The sequence below is a fragment of the Polypterus senegalus genome, chromosome 5, assembly GCF_016835505.1.
Source record: "Polypterus senegalus isolate Bchr_013 chromosome 5, ASM1683550v1, whole genome shotgun sequence".
In the NCBI taxonomy this organism is placed as follows: domain Eukaryota; kingdom Metazoa; phylum Chordata; class Cladistia; order Polypteriformes; family Polypteridae; genus Polypterus; species Polypterus senegalus.
In genome coordinates this window covers 166,120,143-166,138,163 of record NC_053158.1, presented here as the reverse complement: position 1 = coordinate 166,138,163, position 18,021 = coordinate 166,120,143, and the positions used below count along the sequence as shown (strand labels likewise).

The window sequence follows — 18,021 nt, the reverse complement described above, 5'->3', positions numbered from 1 at the left end:
TTTTGTTTACGAATGCCAGCACTATCAGTATTACTTATTAAGTGCATATATTTACATACCTATTCATCAGTTTCCTGCATGTAGTAATTATATATACAGTATATATATATATACACACACACATGTATTTAAATAATGTATGTATATGTAATTAAATGAATTTATATCGTATAAAGGCAGCAGACAAGATAAATGACAAGTTGCATGGAACACTGAGGGTCAATGTATATATTATTTTTTCAGGATTTACAATTTAGTATGTACAATGTAATTAACAACTTGTTTAAATTTCCACAACATCATAAACAGTAAATATAAAGCCTCATGGGATTGATGTTTTTTAATTGAAGACCTGCTTTACCCCTTCATTTGCTGCTCAGGAGTCCTGTCTTCAATTCAAAATGCGACTCTCTATCATCCATCCATCCATCCATTATCCAACCCACTATATCCTAACTACAGTGTCACGGGGGTCTGCTGAGGTCTGCCAATCCCAGCCAACACAGGGTGCAAGGCAGGAAACAAACCCCAGGCAGGGTGCCAGCCCACTGCAGGGTGCGCACACACACACACACACACACACCAAGCACACACAAGGGACAATTTACAATCACCAATGCACCTAACCTGCATGTCTTTGGACTGTGGGAGGAAACCGGAGTATCCGGAGGAAACCCATGCAGACACGGGGAGAACATGCAATCTCCACGCAGGGAGGACCCGGGAAGTGAGCCCGGGTCTCCTAACTGCGAGGCACTCCCTATCATTATTTTTCTAATTTTTAGGATTTATCAAAAACGTTTATTTAATCAGAATTTAGTGCTTTTCAGTGTTTTTTATAATGCTTTTCTCATCCTCTCACAGATCCTTATTTCTTTTAGTTTTTAACTTCTGTTAATTTCTGACTAAGTATTTTCAGGGGTGATTAAGAGATTTTTGGGCTGGATTTTCATATTTTAGCCTTTGTCCTCATTTATTACATTTTTAAGGGCTTTAATGTATGCACAAAATCTGTTCACTTCTGAACTGCAACTAGAACTTGCTGTCAGAGTTACTTCATTCCGCAACTGCATCCAAAATGTTTTTTTATACAAACACACATATGAGGGTAAATATTATACTTTTTTAAAAAAATGTCTTTTAGTTTTAACTGTTCATGGAATGTTGCATTTTAGTTTTGCATGGGTACATGTGACTTTTCTGCAGTACATCATGAACAAACAGCATGGGCCTGAAACTTCCAACTATCCATCATTTAGAGAATGCAGGGTAGACAAAGTCTGACTTAATGGTTTTATTTTCAGTTCCCTTACATCTCAATTATTCTAATCAAATTGCACTTTTAATACCAAAAAATAGAATCTGTGCTACAAGCGTATGATTTTTTTTCACTTAAATTACTATTTTACCATAAAATACTCCTCCCAAAAACTTAAAACATTATCACACTAAGAAAATCATGAATAAAATCAGTAAGGTTTTTGTCAAGACAGAATAAAAATTTTACCTATAATGGAATGCAAGAGGATGGAAGAAAACTGACTACTTTTTCTCATGCTTTCATAATTTCCTGTGTGTGTGACCTTCGAGCCAAGACTTTAAGTCACCTGTACAATAGTGAGGGGTGCACTGTGCCTTCAGGTATTATTTATTACGTAACTGACGCAGTTAGTTTACATTTATATCTGTATGCTGCACAAGAGCTGTATACCTTTCTTGTACTGTAGGCCTGATGTACCAACTGCATTGTTTGCCTTTTTTTCCCCTTTAGGGTCCTGCTGAAATCCTAACATGCAACCATTTATAACTACCCTTCAACACTGACAAAAACCTAGGTCACTATTTATTTATTTTGTTTTACTTGAATTGCACCCCACATGTAGATATCTGACCTATTTGCAAAAAAGGTACACGGTGTCTAATAGACTCTGCATGGCAGTGTCAGCAGCAAAGACTGACTGTCTTTTTCAAAAATGTAAGCAGGAAGAGGTTAGTAATGATGTTCTGCTGGATATTCATAAATAATGAAGAAGTCTATTATCCCAAAAGGAATATGCATATTTTATTAGTTTTATGTGGATCATTCAATGAAAAGTTAACTGCAAATTCTTCTGGACACCAATATTACAGAACCTGTATGCTTAACGACTGTCCCAATTATGTGGTATCTTAGTTAGGATAATCCATCCATCCATCCATTTTCCAACCCGCTGAATCCGAACACAGGGTCAAAGGATAATCTGGAATACAAAATAGTGCCCAGCTGAATGACATATTCGGCCATACTGCACATGATGGTAAGGGAGTGGCAGATTACATGCCCATATCATAATACATTTCCTCCTCTCTTTATGTATCTCGTGGTCTTATGAGTACAACCACAGATTGCAGCTCCCCCTACTCATAAATGTGCTCTCTTTATTGATTCTGGACGAGAAAAGACAGCGACAGGGCAATGATTTTTCATAAACTTACTAGAAAAATTATTTCTTTGTTTACAGTTTCATCTTCTTGAACTTTAGAAGAATCATGATTAGTAGTCTTTCTGCTCTACATAATATGGTATTAGGTCTTCCCAGAATGCTCATCTTAAAGCCATGTATTTACATAATTATAAGAAAGTGCATATAAACTTTCAACTGCCTCCTGCTTGGATTTTCATAAAACTCTGTCTATTTTATTTACACATCACTGAAGTGTGAAAAGCACATGTGAGGATGAGCTTATACCAAGTTATTTCACTAAAATCATTGTAATTAAATTAGGTTTGACATTATACGTAACAAATGCAACAGCAGGCTGCAACACTTTAACTTGACTCATTTAACTGAATATTCATTACAGTATCTTCTGTCATGTTTTCAGTACATGATTAGTGTGCAAAGTAAATTAAACTAATAGTACAGCATGTTCCCTTGCAAATAATTTAAATAGCTGGAATATTGTAGTAATTTTTATTTTTTCCGTTCTCTCTTTTTGGACAGAGTAAATTAAACTATGTTCCTTTTAACCATTTTGTTTTATAAGGTTCAAATGCAAAATATAAGATTTTATATGCAAGTATATAAAATGTAGTGCTGTAAAGTTTAGTTAAATAATAAACCATAATTAAAAGTTAAGTTGTGCTTTTTTAAAATAGCAAGTAAAGTGTACTGTCTTCTTAACAATCTATAGTTAAATGATCTGAATGAACACTACAACATCATATACAGTACAACCATATTCACTAGAAGTGCTACAAATGATGAATCTACATAGTTATATATTTATGCTTATAATATATTGAATAGTCTTACCTTATAAAAAAAAATAATGTTACATACTACAAATGTCAGTACTAATGGGGTACTTATTACTTTCCACTATTTCCAGTATTTAAATTACTTCCAAATGATGAATAAATGATTATAACTCACTGCATAGCATCTGTGTGTGTACATGTAACATAGAATACACCCACTACATAATGTTTCACTGAAAAAGCATTATAATTTATTTCAAAATTTACCAAATTAGCCATCTATATATGAACACCAGCGGCCTCATGCATAACACTGTGCATAGAATTCACACTATAACATGGCGTACGGAACAAAAGCGGAAATGTGCTTACGCACAAAAAATCCAGATGCATAAATCTGTGCATACACCAACTTCCACGTTCTTCCACTACATAAATCCTGGTCAGCGTAATAATAAACAATATGCGGATTATTTAAGTGTATTTATTAAGCCGCATTAGGGATGTGAATCAAAAAAAGAAAGGATAACCACACAAGAACAGTAGCACTGCTTTGATGCTGGGTGCAACCAGTCTGCAAAACCGAGCAGAGAACTTGCGTACGACAGAATATGAGGTACCATGGAAATGTGCGTGGCTTTACGGCAAGTTTACGTTTAAACATCACAATTTGAGCGTGGAAACGTTCTTAAGCAACATTTTTGTGCGTACGCACGTGCGTTTATACATGAGGCCCCAGGCCACTAAACAACAGCCAGTGTTTCAAAGAAAGATACATGGATAGACACAGTGATAGTTGCTATGGATTCCAACTTTTAAAAATCAAGACAGTATGCAGGAATCAAAATCCCACAAAACCAGGAGCTGCCTCTTCACAGATCTGGACCCACTGAGCTCTCAACTAAAATAGAAGGCTTCCAAAATACTTAGGCCCAGAAATGGGGCAAAGACTTTTTAAAGTCTTCCTTAACATCAAATCTCCTCAACTAGAGGAAAGGAACCTCTGTCTAGGAAAAACAACAAAAAGGTTCCTTTATATTTAACAAATTTATTTACAATTCCAAAAAAGAGCAAAGAAAAAATCATAGACCAAAAACAATATTTTGAAGGAATGAGGGGCTCAAAAGCTAGGACATCCAAAAAAGCAACAAGATTTACAAAAACAACCACAGGAATCAAAAACAAAGTAATGCTGAAGTTCTCCATTTAAACTGCAGGGTCAGTCTCTCAGCTACAATATCAGGTAGCCCACCCCTCTACATAAAGGGGACAGGGCAGAAAAGAAATCAAACTAATACATATAATATGAACAAAGTACAAAACTCCTAAAAAATTAATAAACAACACACCTTTTAAAACCTAGAAAGAACAAAACCATAATTAATAACACAATATGCAAAATAAGCTCAAAAAAGGATTAAATAAACAAACAACACACTTTAGTCAGGAAAGAGACCCTGCTGAAATAGAACAATAGCTTTACTAGTTGACCATATAAAGCCTGCATTGCCACATTTAATATCGTCACAAAATAATGTCTCTTTCCTAGCCTAAAATCCCATCTCTACATTGACATAACAGGTATGTGCCACCATTATTAAAGATACACTCAATACTCATCTATCTAGAATTCCTTATTCCTAGAGAAAAGGCTGAATTCTTTGAGACATGAAATCATCCATGGTGCTGGTAGCAGTACTTAGGGATTCTGGTCCAAGCTCACTTGATAGCACTACAGAGTTCCGGCAGATTTTTTGGCCATACACACACGCTGCACACCTCCTCTTCCACTTCATCCCTAAGATGCTCTACTGGACTGACTTCTGAGTATCATGCAGCCCACTGGAGTAAAATAAGGTCACTGTCTAGATCGTGAAAGACGCTATAGATAATGCATATACTGTGACATTGTAAATTATCTTGCTGAAAATGTCAATTTCAACCAAGATGAACATAAAAAGAGGTACATGGCACACTATGGCATTTGAAGTTCAACTGTTATTGAGAGGCCTAAAGAGTGCCAAGAAAATGTTTTACAGATCATTTCACCACCACCACCAGTATCTGGTATTATTGACATAAATAAAGATGGATCCATGGGTACTATCTGAAGGTCGCAGCAGAAATTCTGATTCAACCGATCAGGTGACATTTTAATCTTAATTCACCTAGCTTTCGTGATCAAAAGCCATATTATTATCTGACAGAAGTGGATCCCAGTGAGGCCTCTTCTAGCTGTAGGTCATCTGCTTTATAGTTTTATACACTGAAAAATATTCTTAAACACAACACTGTGTGTCTGAGTATCTGTGGCATTCCTGCAAGCGAGAACAAGTCTGGTCATACTCCTCCAACCTATTGTCATTAACAAGGTGTCTTTACCTACAGGATGGCAGGTAGCTGGATGTGTATGTATTGTTCCATTCTCGGTTAACTCTCGGAAACTGCAGTGCATGAAAATCCCTGAAGGGTAGCGGTTTCTGAGAAACTAGAACCAGCATTTCCGACACCAATAATCATGTGAAGGTCAAAGTCCATGCTTTTTGCCCATTCTAAAGTTTGCTCTAACAAGAAATAAACCTCTTGACTATGTCTACATGCTACATATATATTTTGAAGTGCTGTTTGGAGAAGTACAGCATGCTAATTGCATTAATGAGCAGGCGTTCTTAACAAAGTTGACGGCAAGTGTTTTGTTTTTTTTAATTCCATGGTCAATGATGTTTTCTGGTACCGTGCCTTCCTCTATGAAAAGAAAAAATATCCCGACAATTCTGATTTCCATCTCTTCTTAAGTCAAATCTACTGAAGCACAAGATGGATTGACCAAAGTAGATTACAGACCATCTTCAAAGATGATTAGCTGAAACTCAAAAAACTGGAAGGGGATACAAAATTCTATGTATTAAGACCTGAACCTTCAGCAGTCTCAGGCAGGTAGACAGCATACTGTTGGATGAGAGGAGGTCCTGAAGAGCTGTACAGATCCACCATACAATTCTCAGGAAGGTGATAAAGACCTCTAAAGTTTAAAGCTACAGATATGGAGGCATCTCTTGTAACTCTGGGGTCTGCAACAAGAAAAACACTGACACAGTGGCATTCATCACCAGCAAGCTCCTTTTCTTTTCAGTCTACAACAATGAAAGTTTTCTGTGGGAGAAACAAGTGATCTTTTTTATAAAGAAAATTGAGTCCGTCTATTAATTTATACACATACTATACCCTACATCACCCTACAGGTGAATGGTTCTACTGATTTAATACAACAGCCATTCCCTATGTTCTTCACAAGCACATGCTAACAACTGAAATTGACACTGAAGCAGTAGCCCAATTTGGTTTCCAGTCCATTTGTCTCAAATTGCTTAATCTCAGTTTCTTGCTCACTTCCAAAATGCATCAACTATATAACAAAGTAATGATATTTTGCTGTTCTGTATGTTCCTTTTAAAATAGGTATCATTTTTCCTAGGTAATGTAGTTCAACATTCAATTAATTTGTGTTTGAACCTAGGAAAGTAAACTACAGTCAGATAGATCCTTTTATTACTGTACATTACCAAAATAACACCACTAAGCACTTATTTTCTGTTCAAGCACTTATTAACTTTCAAGTCTTTAGGAAGTCTGGAATTTATTAGGCTAAAAGTCCCAGCTAAAACCCAAAAGAGAAATGGCATTATTTGGTGAAAATTGTACTACCACAGAGCTTCTCCCTCTAAGCCCTGAAAAAGCCTTTTGGATGACTGCATTCCTGGCAAAAAATCTCTTAATGAAGAGGCAATTTCAGAACTTTTACTGACGGTCTGCTGCTCTCATACATACCCCTTGAGACTTTGAGAAATCCAGCAGTGTTTGTTTTACTTTTTCGAACAATACAGCAAATATCAATGCAAGAGGTTACACTAAATGGATGGATGCAAGCTGATAAAAAACCCCAACTGCACTGTTCATGTATTTTTACTTGAATAAGATATTAAACCCAGTTTAGTTAAAAGGGCTGGTAGAAATTAATGATTTGCTGTTTCATTTTTCTCCATGCGTGATATTTTTAGTCCCTCATAATTATCAATAACTAGGCCTTTATTTTTCTCAGATAATATAGCAATCGTCCTCTTCATTACAATTATTATAGTCTTCCATACTAATATCTGAAAATATCTCCTTAAGTTTTGTTTCCTTGTATTCATTTAATGATTCAAATCTATTAAACTATTAATCTATGCCTCACAGCTGCTTAATAATCATCATTAACATTAGGTTAAAAACAGTTGTAAATTCATCAAACATTGTAATCAAGCTGCTTCTTTTAAGATACATTTAATTTATTTCAAATTATTTTCTATTAATGAATAAGTATTTCTTATTGGTTGTTGTACTCAATTTGCTTATTTCCATGTTGGTACTTTGCGTATTTTCATTAAAGGACAAGTTAATTATCATACAATGATTTCTTGCAGTGTTTATCAGCAATTTGTTCTTTTTATATTGCAATTCAGTTAAAATGTTTTAATCAAACAGCTGTTTGAGGACTTCAACAGAAAGTAAAGATTCCAGCAAAATATGGCATCTATTTTACTTAGAAGTACACTTAGCCCATAAAAAAAATCATCCATTGGGCAGCTTAATTACAAAAGCAGTATATTTCAGTTTATGTGTGTGAGAATGACTATAATGACAGACCCAGTCAAATCAGACAAATAGCTTAGGCTCAAAACCGCCTTTTCGGTTCCAACAGATGCCATGTCTGCAAAGCAGATCAGACATCAACACTCCCCACTTCACACTGAGCGGTTTTCAGAGACCATTCAAGTTAGTAGAGAGCAAGCTGGTAAATAAAACAAAAAGGTGCCATTGCATTTGTACAATGGCTTATTTCAGGCACTGTAAAGTATAGTCTGCAAAACTGTAAAAGATTTAAATATATTTTAACCATAAACCAGATATTTTTCAGAGAGCGTTTTAAGGGCATACAGTGTACCTGCAGAATAAGTGGTGACAAGATGGGTTAATATGATCAAACAATACAATAATAGAAGGACAAAGAACAAATAAGATGTGCATACCTGATCTGTACCGCTCATCCCGTGAGCCTGATGACCGGCGGCGGTGGTATCTGGAAGAGGAGGAAGGGGTGACTGGAGTTCGGCGTTCTTGAGGCAGTGATGGCTCCACCCCTGTACACAACAAGAAGGAGAGATTAGCAAAATCTAAGCGTTAATCCAGCTTTGGTGTAAAGAAAAACAATATGTCAAAGTGATCAAAGGATTGCAGTAGCATTACTAGCAGTTCAAGAATAAAATTCAAAAACCTCTATACGAAACACTTTAACTAATAAGTGAAATTAGATTTCAACAACTTCACATAGGCTTTTGCTTCCTAAAACTGACAATACTGTAAGTGTAAAATATAACCACACATTTCTGGTTGTAATTCTTTAACAGTTTTAAAGTTCAATGATACCTAAGGATTTTCTACTCATGAGGAGGGCACATCCTCTTGAGAACTTCCAACTACACGCAACACGATCAGCTGTATCAGTTCAAATGAATGTAACATCTCTTACTCCCAAAGTAGTTAATGCCTTGATTCATTCCTATATTTTAAATCTTTAATAGTAATTGGTGTATTAGTCCAGTGTTAGGATATAGCGGGTTGGATAATGGATGGATGGATAAATATATATACTGTACATATATATATATATATATATATATATATATATATATATATATATATATATATATATATATATATATATATACACACATATACATACATATACCAAGGTGTGGCAGAAAAGTAATGAGACTGATTTTTTATTTACCAAAGTTTTTATTTTTTTCAAACATCAATGTTATCCCCTTCAAAGTAGTTCCCTTGGGCAGTTACACACCGATGGAGACGTTGTTCCCACTGTTGGTAGCAGCGCTGGAAGTCTTCAACCGGTATGGTCTTCAGTATGTTCGTTACACTCTTTTGGATGTTTTCTAAAGTCCCGAAATGACGCCCATTGAGGACATTTTCAGTTTAGGAAAAAGGAAAAAGTCACACGGACTGAGGTCAGGTGAATAAGGGGGCTGGGGAACCACAGGAATGCCTTTTGAGGTTAAAAATTCTGTTATGGAGAGGGCAGTGTGACATGGGGCGTTGTCATGATGGAGCATCCATTTGTCTGCAATGTCTGGTCTCACGCGAATGACCCTTTTCTGAGCCTTTCAAGGACGTCTTTATAAAAATTCTCCAAGCTTAACACAAAATTTAATGGCACAACGTTGCTCCAAATTCCGCTGTTCCATTTTGCGTGACGCACAACTAAAAACACAACTTCACTAGTAGCAGTCACAAAAATCACGTAGTTAACGGAAGGAGTTGAAACTCGCACTGAGCTATGGGAGGGTACTGATACACGTGCTCTATCAAGGACAACAGCGCAACGTTGCCAGATCGTTTGCAGTGTTGCCAGTCTCATTACTTTTCTGCCACACCTGTGTACACACCCATATATTATATAAATATATATATATAGATACACACACATATTATAATATATATATATAGTAATAGTAGGAGGCGCTATTGCTCCCTTGAATCCTCAGGTACCACGCCAAACACCAGGTAAAAGTCCAATAACTATTATTTTTATAATAATAATTACGTGCACCAAGCACCCTCCACTCCACACTACTCATACAATAACCAATACCATCAATAACCAATACAATCCTCCACTCCCAGATGCATTGCCACCCTTCCTCCCAGCTCAGCTCACTGTCTGGGAGCTCCCACAGTCCTTTTATATTCCCTGACCCGGAAGTGTTTCCAATGCCCAGTCCATGTGATCTCCTATTATTTCTTCACCCTGGAAGTACATCATTCCCTCTGTCGCCTTGACTAAGATGTACTTCCGGGTTATAGTGCACATGCAAGTCCTTGAGCCTCCCTGCAGTGCCCTCTGGTGGGCCCCATGGTATCCATCAGGGTTGGGAATAGAAACTCCATTGTCCAGGATTCCCTGCTGGTCTTTGGGGCACTTCCATGCAACAGGGAGGGCTCCATCTGGCGGTATTGGCCGGGATGAACAGCCAGCCATCTCCCACAATATATATATATATATATATATACACACACATACACACACACACACAAACACACATATACATACATTTATATATAAATATATAAATTACTACACATTACACCAAAACAAGTAATAATCAAAAGTGTAATATGGTCACTATGCTTTCAGGAACTCTTAAAAATGAACGCAGCCCCAGTTTATAAGGCTTCCCCCTCCCTGATTATCTACAAAGACAAACGGCTCACCTCATACTAAGAGGTCCTTGCAGCTTAAATGCTCAGCATATAAAACACAGTGTCTGTACCAGGCCCGTCTTAACAGCATTATAGGCCCCCGGGCAAAGCAGTACACTGGGACCTCTACCTACACAACCACTCAGCAAGTCACAACATACATAGATTAGCATGGGGCCCCAGGCAACTGCCCATCGTGCCCATGCGTCAAGACAGTCTTTATCTGTACCAGTTATGAACAATTTTCCAGATACTAGATTGTTCACGAAATTGGACACCAGAAACCCCAATTCACATTTAATTGACACAAATAACCGCCCCCTTCAGGCATGCGCTGACGGCTTTTATACCATCCGAGACGCGCTATGCGATTCTGCAGTGAAGCCGCTTCCTGCCTGGGTCACGTGTCTGAAAAGGTGCGCACGTCTCCGTTCAAACACCTTTGTCTGCAAAGCCAGTCATGCACCGGCACCTCAGATCCACCCGTCACTAGCCAGTTTGCTTTTCACTGGTGAAGACTGTCAAACATGCTGATGCTGAAATCCATCGCCAACTCTCCGTTCGCTACCTGCACTTTCCTAACAAGTCCGGTAAGTAAACTCTGAAGTTTTATAAGACAGCAAGAGAGGGGAAAAAAAAATTCTGTAAGGCTAAATGAAGCTGACTATAAAGTGATCACACTTCACAATCATCTCATGTCCAAATGTAAAATTCTGTAGCATAGTCGCATCTCCACTTAAAGGGGTGCCAATGCCTACATAAGCATTTAAATAAAACATTATTTGCATTGCGCACCCATGGACAAGTGCACAACAAGCTTTTGGTTTGTTTTGTGTACTACTTATTTTTATGAAAAATGGACCAAGTGTATTGGATTTGTAGATAAATGCTCATTATTCTACCTCTTTACATTTCCAATATATAAATCCAGAGTCACCCAGTGACCCAAATGTATGAAAGCCCTCTTAACAGTAAACTTAGTATATGAGCCTAACCTGTTAAGAAAAAAAAATGATAATAAAAGTCACCTTTTTCATCATCATCTGTAGGAGCACTAATGTAATTGTTATAAAGTTCAATGGCTTTTCTGTACCACTCAGTAAAATATTTTATCTTACTTGTGAATTCATTTGACATCAATATTATGAGCATTATGCACCTCATGTAAGTGCCTCTTTAGATTTTTAAACAGTTGATAGTTAAACAGGGGCCTCATTGGCAGAACAGGGTGGGTATAGCAGCTCTTCAAACAAGGTTTTACAAACATTTCTTGCAGTCTGTGTTGTGTGAAGGAATTGCCATGTCGCAGAAGGGAGATGCCTGATAGCTTTACTTGCCACTCTTCTCTGATTAGCTGCTGCAAAAACCACAGCAAATTAGCATACTATTGTTGTGGTATTTACGTCTTCTGAGGCACATAATCAATGGGCCACACCCACAGCATTATAACCAATCACCCCAAAGGATCTTACAGACACTGATTAGGACTTTGAATTTCTTCTGAGAATCCCCATGTTTTCAATGTGTTGATGGCTGTATAGACTTTGTGTCAGTGTGATAGGTAGTCCAGCTTTCATTGTTAGTTTTAAAATGCTTTTCAAGTTTCTCTCTCAGTCCAGATAATTTAGCTCATTATTTTTCCTTGGAACATCAGATTCAGGGATTCAGCCAACCCATAACTAATCACTATAGTGTCTGCTGTTTCATATTCTGTCATACTCCTTTTCTCCATTACAATTTGCTACTCAGTGGCAACATTTTCTTCTGTCATAGATGTTAGAATCTAGCCAGACCTTGGGTCATCTTAAAGTGACATCCTGCAGCAAAGAAATTCTGCAATATTTTCTTTGTGGCCAGGACTGTTCCTGGCACACATTAACTAGAAGAGAATGCAATGGGTTAGAAGCTCAAATAGAGTATGATACTTTGATTTTATGGTTTTTGGCATCTATATTCACTTGGTTCTGGGACAAGAAACAAACACTATAAACCATAACACTAGGTGTTATTTACTTGCTACAAACAAATCTGCCAAATTCAAAAATCAGCACCACTGAATGTCACTTTGAGTACAGATTCAAGATATTTTGATCACTCCTGCAATAATCCATGATATATGAATATCAGGAATGGCAATTCTTTTGTCCCATCCCTCTCATCTGTTTGTTGCTACATAACACTTATTATTCAACTACCAAATGACAGGCAGAGGGAAACAAAAAGTACTTTTTGGATGGTGGCGTTGTTCAAGCACTGCATGTGCACTTTGGGATCACTAGACTTTTGTTTTGACCTTCTTCCAGTTTTCATGAAAATATTTTTGTTTGGATTTTGAGTATTGGTCTCTGTACTTATTAGTGCCCAAGAATTCTGTACTTAAAAACAACACAAAGTGTATAAGTTTTATTATATGAAATTAAAGTGAATTAAAAAAAGTGAAAAACTAAAACTAAACTGAAATACTCAAAACTGAAATTAAACTAGAAGAGACGGAAACAAAAATCTGTTTCTGTTTTTTTTTTTTTTAATAAACACAATTACTTGTAGCTTACGTTGACCAATATTACCTTTAAGGTTCACAAGCGTATGGGTATGCTCACATTTCTTAATTTTGGACACAAAAATTAAATAATGTCTCTCCTCCCAGTAATCAGTAATTTAAATTTGATATGGAAAGTTAACATCAAAATGACCTGATTAGTATTCCCACCCATTGTAAGTGTTACTTTTGTGCACACTTATTTGTTTTGAAGTACCGGTAATTTTGGTTTGTCGTGAAGCATGGCCAATCAATGGTCCGTACCAAACAATTTAACAAATAAAACACATTTCAAGAAGAAAGCCCTGACGTTATATATGAGTTCAAGCCTTTAAATCAGATAAGAATCCCAGAGATGGCAAAGACAACTTGACACGATTTGTAATGATTAGAATATTCTGAAAAAAATCAAGCTGCTTACAATTACATGGAAATTATATGAAAAACCAATTTCTCTAAAATTTGTAAAAAGAAATATACATTGCCATGTAAAGACTGTTAATTAACATAGAGTTCAACTAAATGTTTAACACAGAAACCCTTGTAAAACTTTGTTTATGGTTTATTTACTGTACATACTAGCCAACCCGCGGCGTACCATACGCCGCATAATCAGGCCGGTTTTTTAATGATTTTTAAACATAGGAAGAAAATTAACATTTGAAAAATCGGTAATGCAAGAAAAGCAACATTGTAACAATGCACGGAACGAACCAACACACAATCGTCTGTGATTGAAAACTAGTGGACCGCAATCGTGCCTTCTCTTGCCAGACGGAGGGATGGGGGTGCACGCCGCGGAGTGTGGAACGGGAGGAGAGGAGAAGGACGTCCATTCAGCTCCCTCCGTCATGCTAGTCTGCTGAATTCTCGTTCAGTATGTACTGCCCGCTCATGTGCCCACCTCCAACTCGTCACTTGAGTCGTTGGCTGCTTTTCTAAATATAATCCACCAAGACACCCGACCACGGTAGTAGCGAGGTGGGAGGGGGATGTGCACAAAGGGTAGAGACGCAACCAGTGGGAGCGTGTGAGTCGCAATTAGTGGGAATTCCACGGAATGGGGTTCAACGGCTTACCCATGCCTCTCTGCGCTGGGTAGACACACGCTCAATCTCATGCATAATTATGTATTGAATGCTAAACACTTCTGGAAAGACACGGTCGTCTAAAAGGGGTTGGTGTGAGAATACAACAGTAAGTGAATGAAAAGATGGAACTCTGGAGAGAGCAAAATACAACACAATAGTGAACCTGCGGCATAACAAACTCCGCGTAATTATTTATTGATGGTTGAACACTTCTGGAAAGACACAGATGTCTAAAAAGGGAGGGTTTGAGGATACAACAGAAATTGAATGAAAAGATGGAACTCTGGAGAGAGCAACATATAATTGTCTGTGAGTGAAGAAGACGCATGTTTGTCATGGATGCGAATTGCTGTATGTAGCATGTAAAACAGTTTGCTATGGTGCACGCGGTCATGCGTCGTAACCGAAAACTTGGTTTTTAAAGACTGCTTACTTCATTGTGTTTTAACCTCAGTTGTAAAGGATTGTTTTAAGGATCCCATGGGATACCCCTCGCAAAGCGTTTTACACGCTGCATATGGCGACTCACCTCCGCGAGAAACATGCCTCTATGAACAGTCAAGGTGGCTCGGAGGTACATGAGGCCTCTACGACAGACGAATATAAATGACGCCGTTCTTTCTGTGTTGTCGCGCCCGAGTTGGTGGGCATGGCTCCTCCCTCCCCAGTGAAGCAGCACAATAACACATACTGTATGCTCAAAGATGCTGTGCAGTACCATTACATTTGCAGTTGACTTGCGTGTTAATAAAACGTCATTGCTTATGGTTAACAAAATCATTCTCAATAGGTGCCCTTATTGCAATATGAGTTCAGTAACTTGCTCTAGGTAGGTTAGGAAAACCAGAAACTGCTGCAACTTGACTTTTTATGTTGTTAAACACGTTATGTTTTATGCATGTACACCCACACCATATGAAAACTGAATGTAGGAGATTTGTTGCTCTGTTTATATCTTTCAGCACAGCTGGCATGATGGAATGAAGCTTCGCTGAGATATTCCTGACCCGTCGGCCAGTTCCCTGAGGAGTGACAACAGGTAGCCGATATAAACTGACAAAAAAAAACAAAAAAGTTCTTCAGAGCTAATACACAGCAATTGGCCCACTTAAAAATGAACTAAAATACACTCTATAAATCATATTCATCAATTTTCAGGTTTAGTTTGTTTATAATATCAATGCACATTATAACAATGGCCCAGTGATATAAATTGTTATACGTGTGAGTCATCATTTAGATGGGTTAGCTGTTTTTCCCCACTTGGATCAAGTGTTCCCTAGATATCTCATTATGTACTATATATGTAAATACTCCAAAATCTGAAAGATTTCTGGTGCTGGTATTTCAGATTAGGGAAATTCAACCTGTACATTGCTTACTGATATTCATTTTTACCATTCTAGAATGCGACTGTTTGATGCAAAAACATTCTGGGCACATCTTAACAATTTTAGCATTGTTACATTGGTTACGTGTATCCTTAAGTATTTATTATACAGTATATATATATATATAAGAGTACGCGACACGTATTTCGCCCTAATCCTGGGCTCATCAGGTGTACACCCTCACTGCACTCCCTCTCGGGAATCGCTCTAAATAATCTCCTATATTTTGGACAGCCTTTCCCTTTACATTTGCAGTTGTAACCATAGATCTTTTTATACTGGGTGTGCTTATAAGAGCTAAGAAAAACAGAAGTGGTCAGGTGGCCTTTTGTTATACTTGTACTTATTTTTCTCAGCCTACTTCACATTCTGTAGATTTTTGATTGCTCTACTGATGTAATATTTCCTTGGAAAGTCTGAGATTTTGGCCACATATGAATGGAAATCTCTACATACAAAATTGAAGAATTATTTTAAGTTAAAATAGCAAAAATAAGTTATTTGAATGATTGGCTGATAACTTTACAACTCAATTGTATCGAATATTTTATAAACTACTGTAAAAATCATAAAGAATAAGCCATGACATTAAAAAAATGCCTAAAATATTAAAATCAAAGTGCTTTTTAAATTGTGGATTTGTGAAAACCTCTCCTCCAACTCACTTTTCCCCTCCAGGAATCTGAAATAACCCTTTGTCTTATACCTGGGTGGGGGGGAGGCATGTATAAAAGTGTTGTAATTTTGACATGCTGTGACTGAAAGGTATGCAAATACCTTAAAAGTCTGCAATGTGCACTTTAATCACATTTGAATAATTAAGAAGTTGGAGAAAGATGCTGTGTGCCGAGAGGTACCAATTCCCTTTGTGTGTTTATTTTTAGTAAAGTATCTTATAACAACGTATAAACATCTAACTAGATGAAATGTTACATTGACAGCAACAATTGGCCTCTAATTCAAAAAACTATGGTAAATTAAAACCTCTGCCACAACAGGGCAAAGGTTGTCTATAAAACTGGAGAAAACGGAAAGCAGGACATATCAGGTGCTGTGCCAGCTCCGTGGAGTCAATAAACTGAGCTGGAAGTGGATCTGTGATGACCAGACAACAGCACAATCATCTATCATCTTATTTTCACCAGTGGTAGTACACACAGTATCATGCCCCACTGGCTGGGAGCTACACTTTTGTTTTACCGTTTAACACATCTCTCTGCGTGGTCCCAGCAATGTTAACTCATCTTTTCTATTTTACATCTTACATTATTTGGGAGCAGACTCATCTGTGTCAAATCAGCACAGTTATCCATGTGCATGATGGAGTTTATTGTGGGCAATGTGGATCACCCAATCTGATCTTACACAACATGCCTAGAGGCAAAGAAGATGGACAAATCAGTGCAAGATGCTAATTTTAGTTAAGTTTTGGGCCAAAGCTCATTTATTCAGTCCAACCACAGACGTCACACTTCCATTACCTCTCCCGCAACATGTACCACAGGGAACTTGGTCTTCCACATAAATTGCAGTCTCTATAAAGACAAGAGAAGCTCAGAACCTCTCCAGCTCTGTTCAAATACAATGTCATTTGGCAGACATCACAGCACCATATCCAGCTTCACTAATGTTGCTACTACACACAAACAATTGTGTCACCATGCCATTCGGCTTATGTGGTACTGTGGAAAAGGAGTCAGCAGGCAGGATGCCATACTCCCATCTATAGAGGACTATCAAAATCTGCCTATAAATACAAAACAGTACGTGAAGGCAGTATGTAAACCAGGGGATTTCGAGGAACAAAAGTATACTACAAACCGCTTAAACCTCAACATCCATTAAGGGAAAAGAATTTATACAGTGATACAAGGCACACCAAATGAAGGCTAAACAGCTGAATATTTTCTGTGTCTATCATTCTTTTCTTTCACAGGTTTTTTCCCTATGCAGTAACACAGCCATTAATGTGAAGTGATGTGCTTGAACGGCAGGCGGAATAGACAGTTGTGTGTATTAGTTTGTTTACTGGAAAGGGGTTTAAAAGATATTAATGCATTCTGTTTAGTTTTGCTTTTGGCTAATTAGACACTTGTCACTTCATCCAAAACCACTTTTTTTGCAGAAAAAAAAAATCGTGCAAGCATTATTACAGAAGCCACTCCTAATGATTTCATTACAAACATCTATACATAAGCTTTACTTCTGCAGTGTAATCACTGTGGACGGCAGAGTGCAGGGGCACTCAGTATGTGAAGTGTGTTGTGCTTGGCCTCAACTCTTTTCTCGTTTTTTTCCATTTGAGCCCATATTGTTGCAGGCGTAGCTAACACAAATGAATGTCACAGTGTAGGACAATGTAATAGACAGGAGAAGCAAAGTCTTAATACACTTAGTGTGATATAAATCTTTGGAATTTTTTTCCTCTGCTTTCCATGAGCT

At 37.4% G+C, this 18,021-nt stretch overlaps 1 protein-coding gene across 12 annotated transcripts in view; it reads right to left on the bottom strand.

Annotated features, from left to right (window-relative positions):
- dip2ca (disco-interacting protein 2 homolog Ca) overlaps positions 1 to 18,021 on the bottom strand; it is a 537,137-nt gene that overhangs the window by 252,910 nt on the left and 266,206 nt on the right. For all 12 annotated transcript variants that reach the window (XM_039753594.1, XM_039753583.1, XM_039753587.1 and 9 more), the window contains exon 3: positions 8,311 to 8,421. In XM_039753594.1, the coding sequence (XP_039609528.1) occupies positions 8,311 to 8,421 (111 nt within the window). The remainder of the gene's footprint in view (positions 1 to 8,310; positions 8,422 to 18,021) is intronic.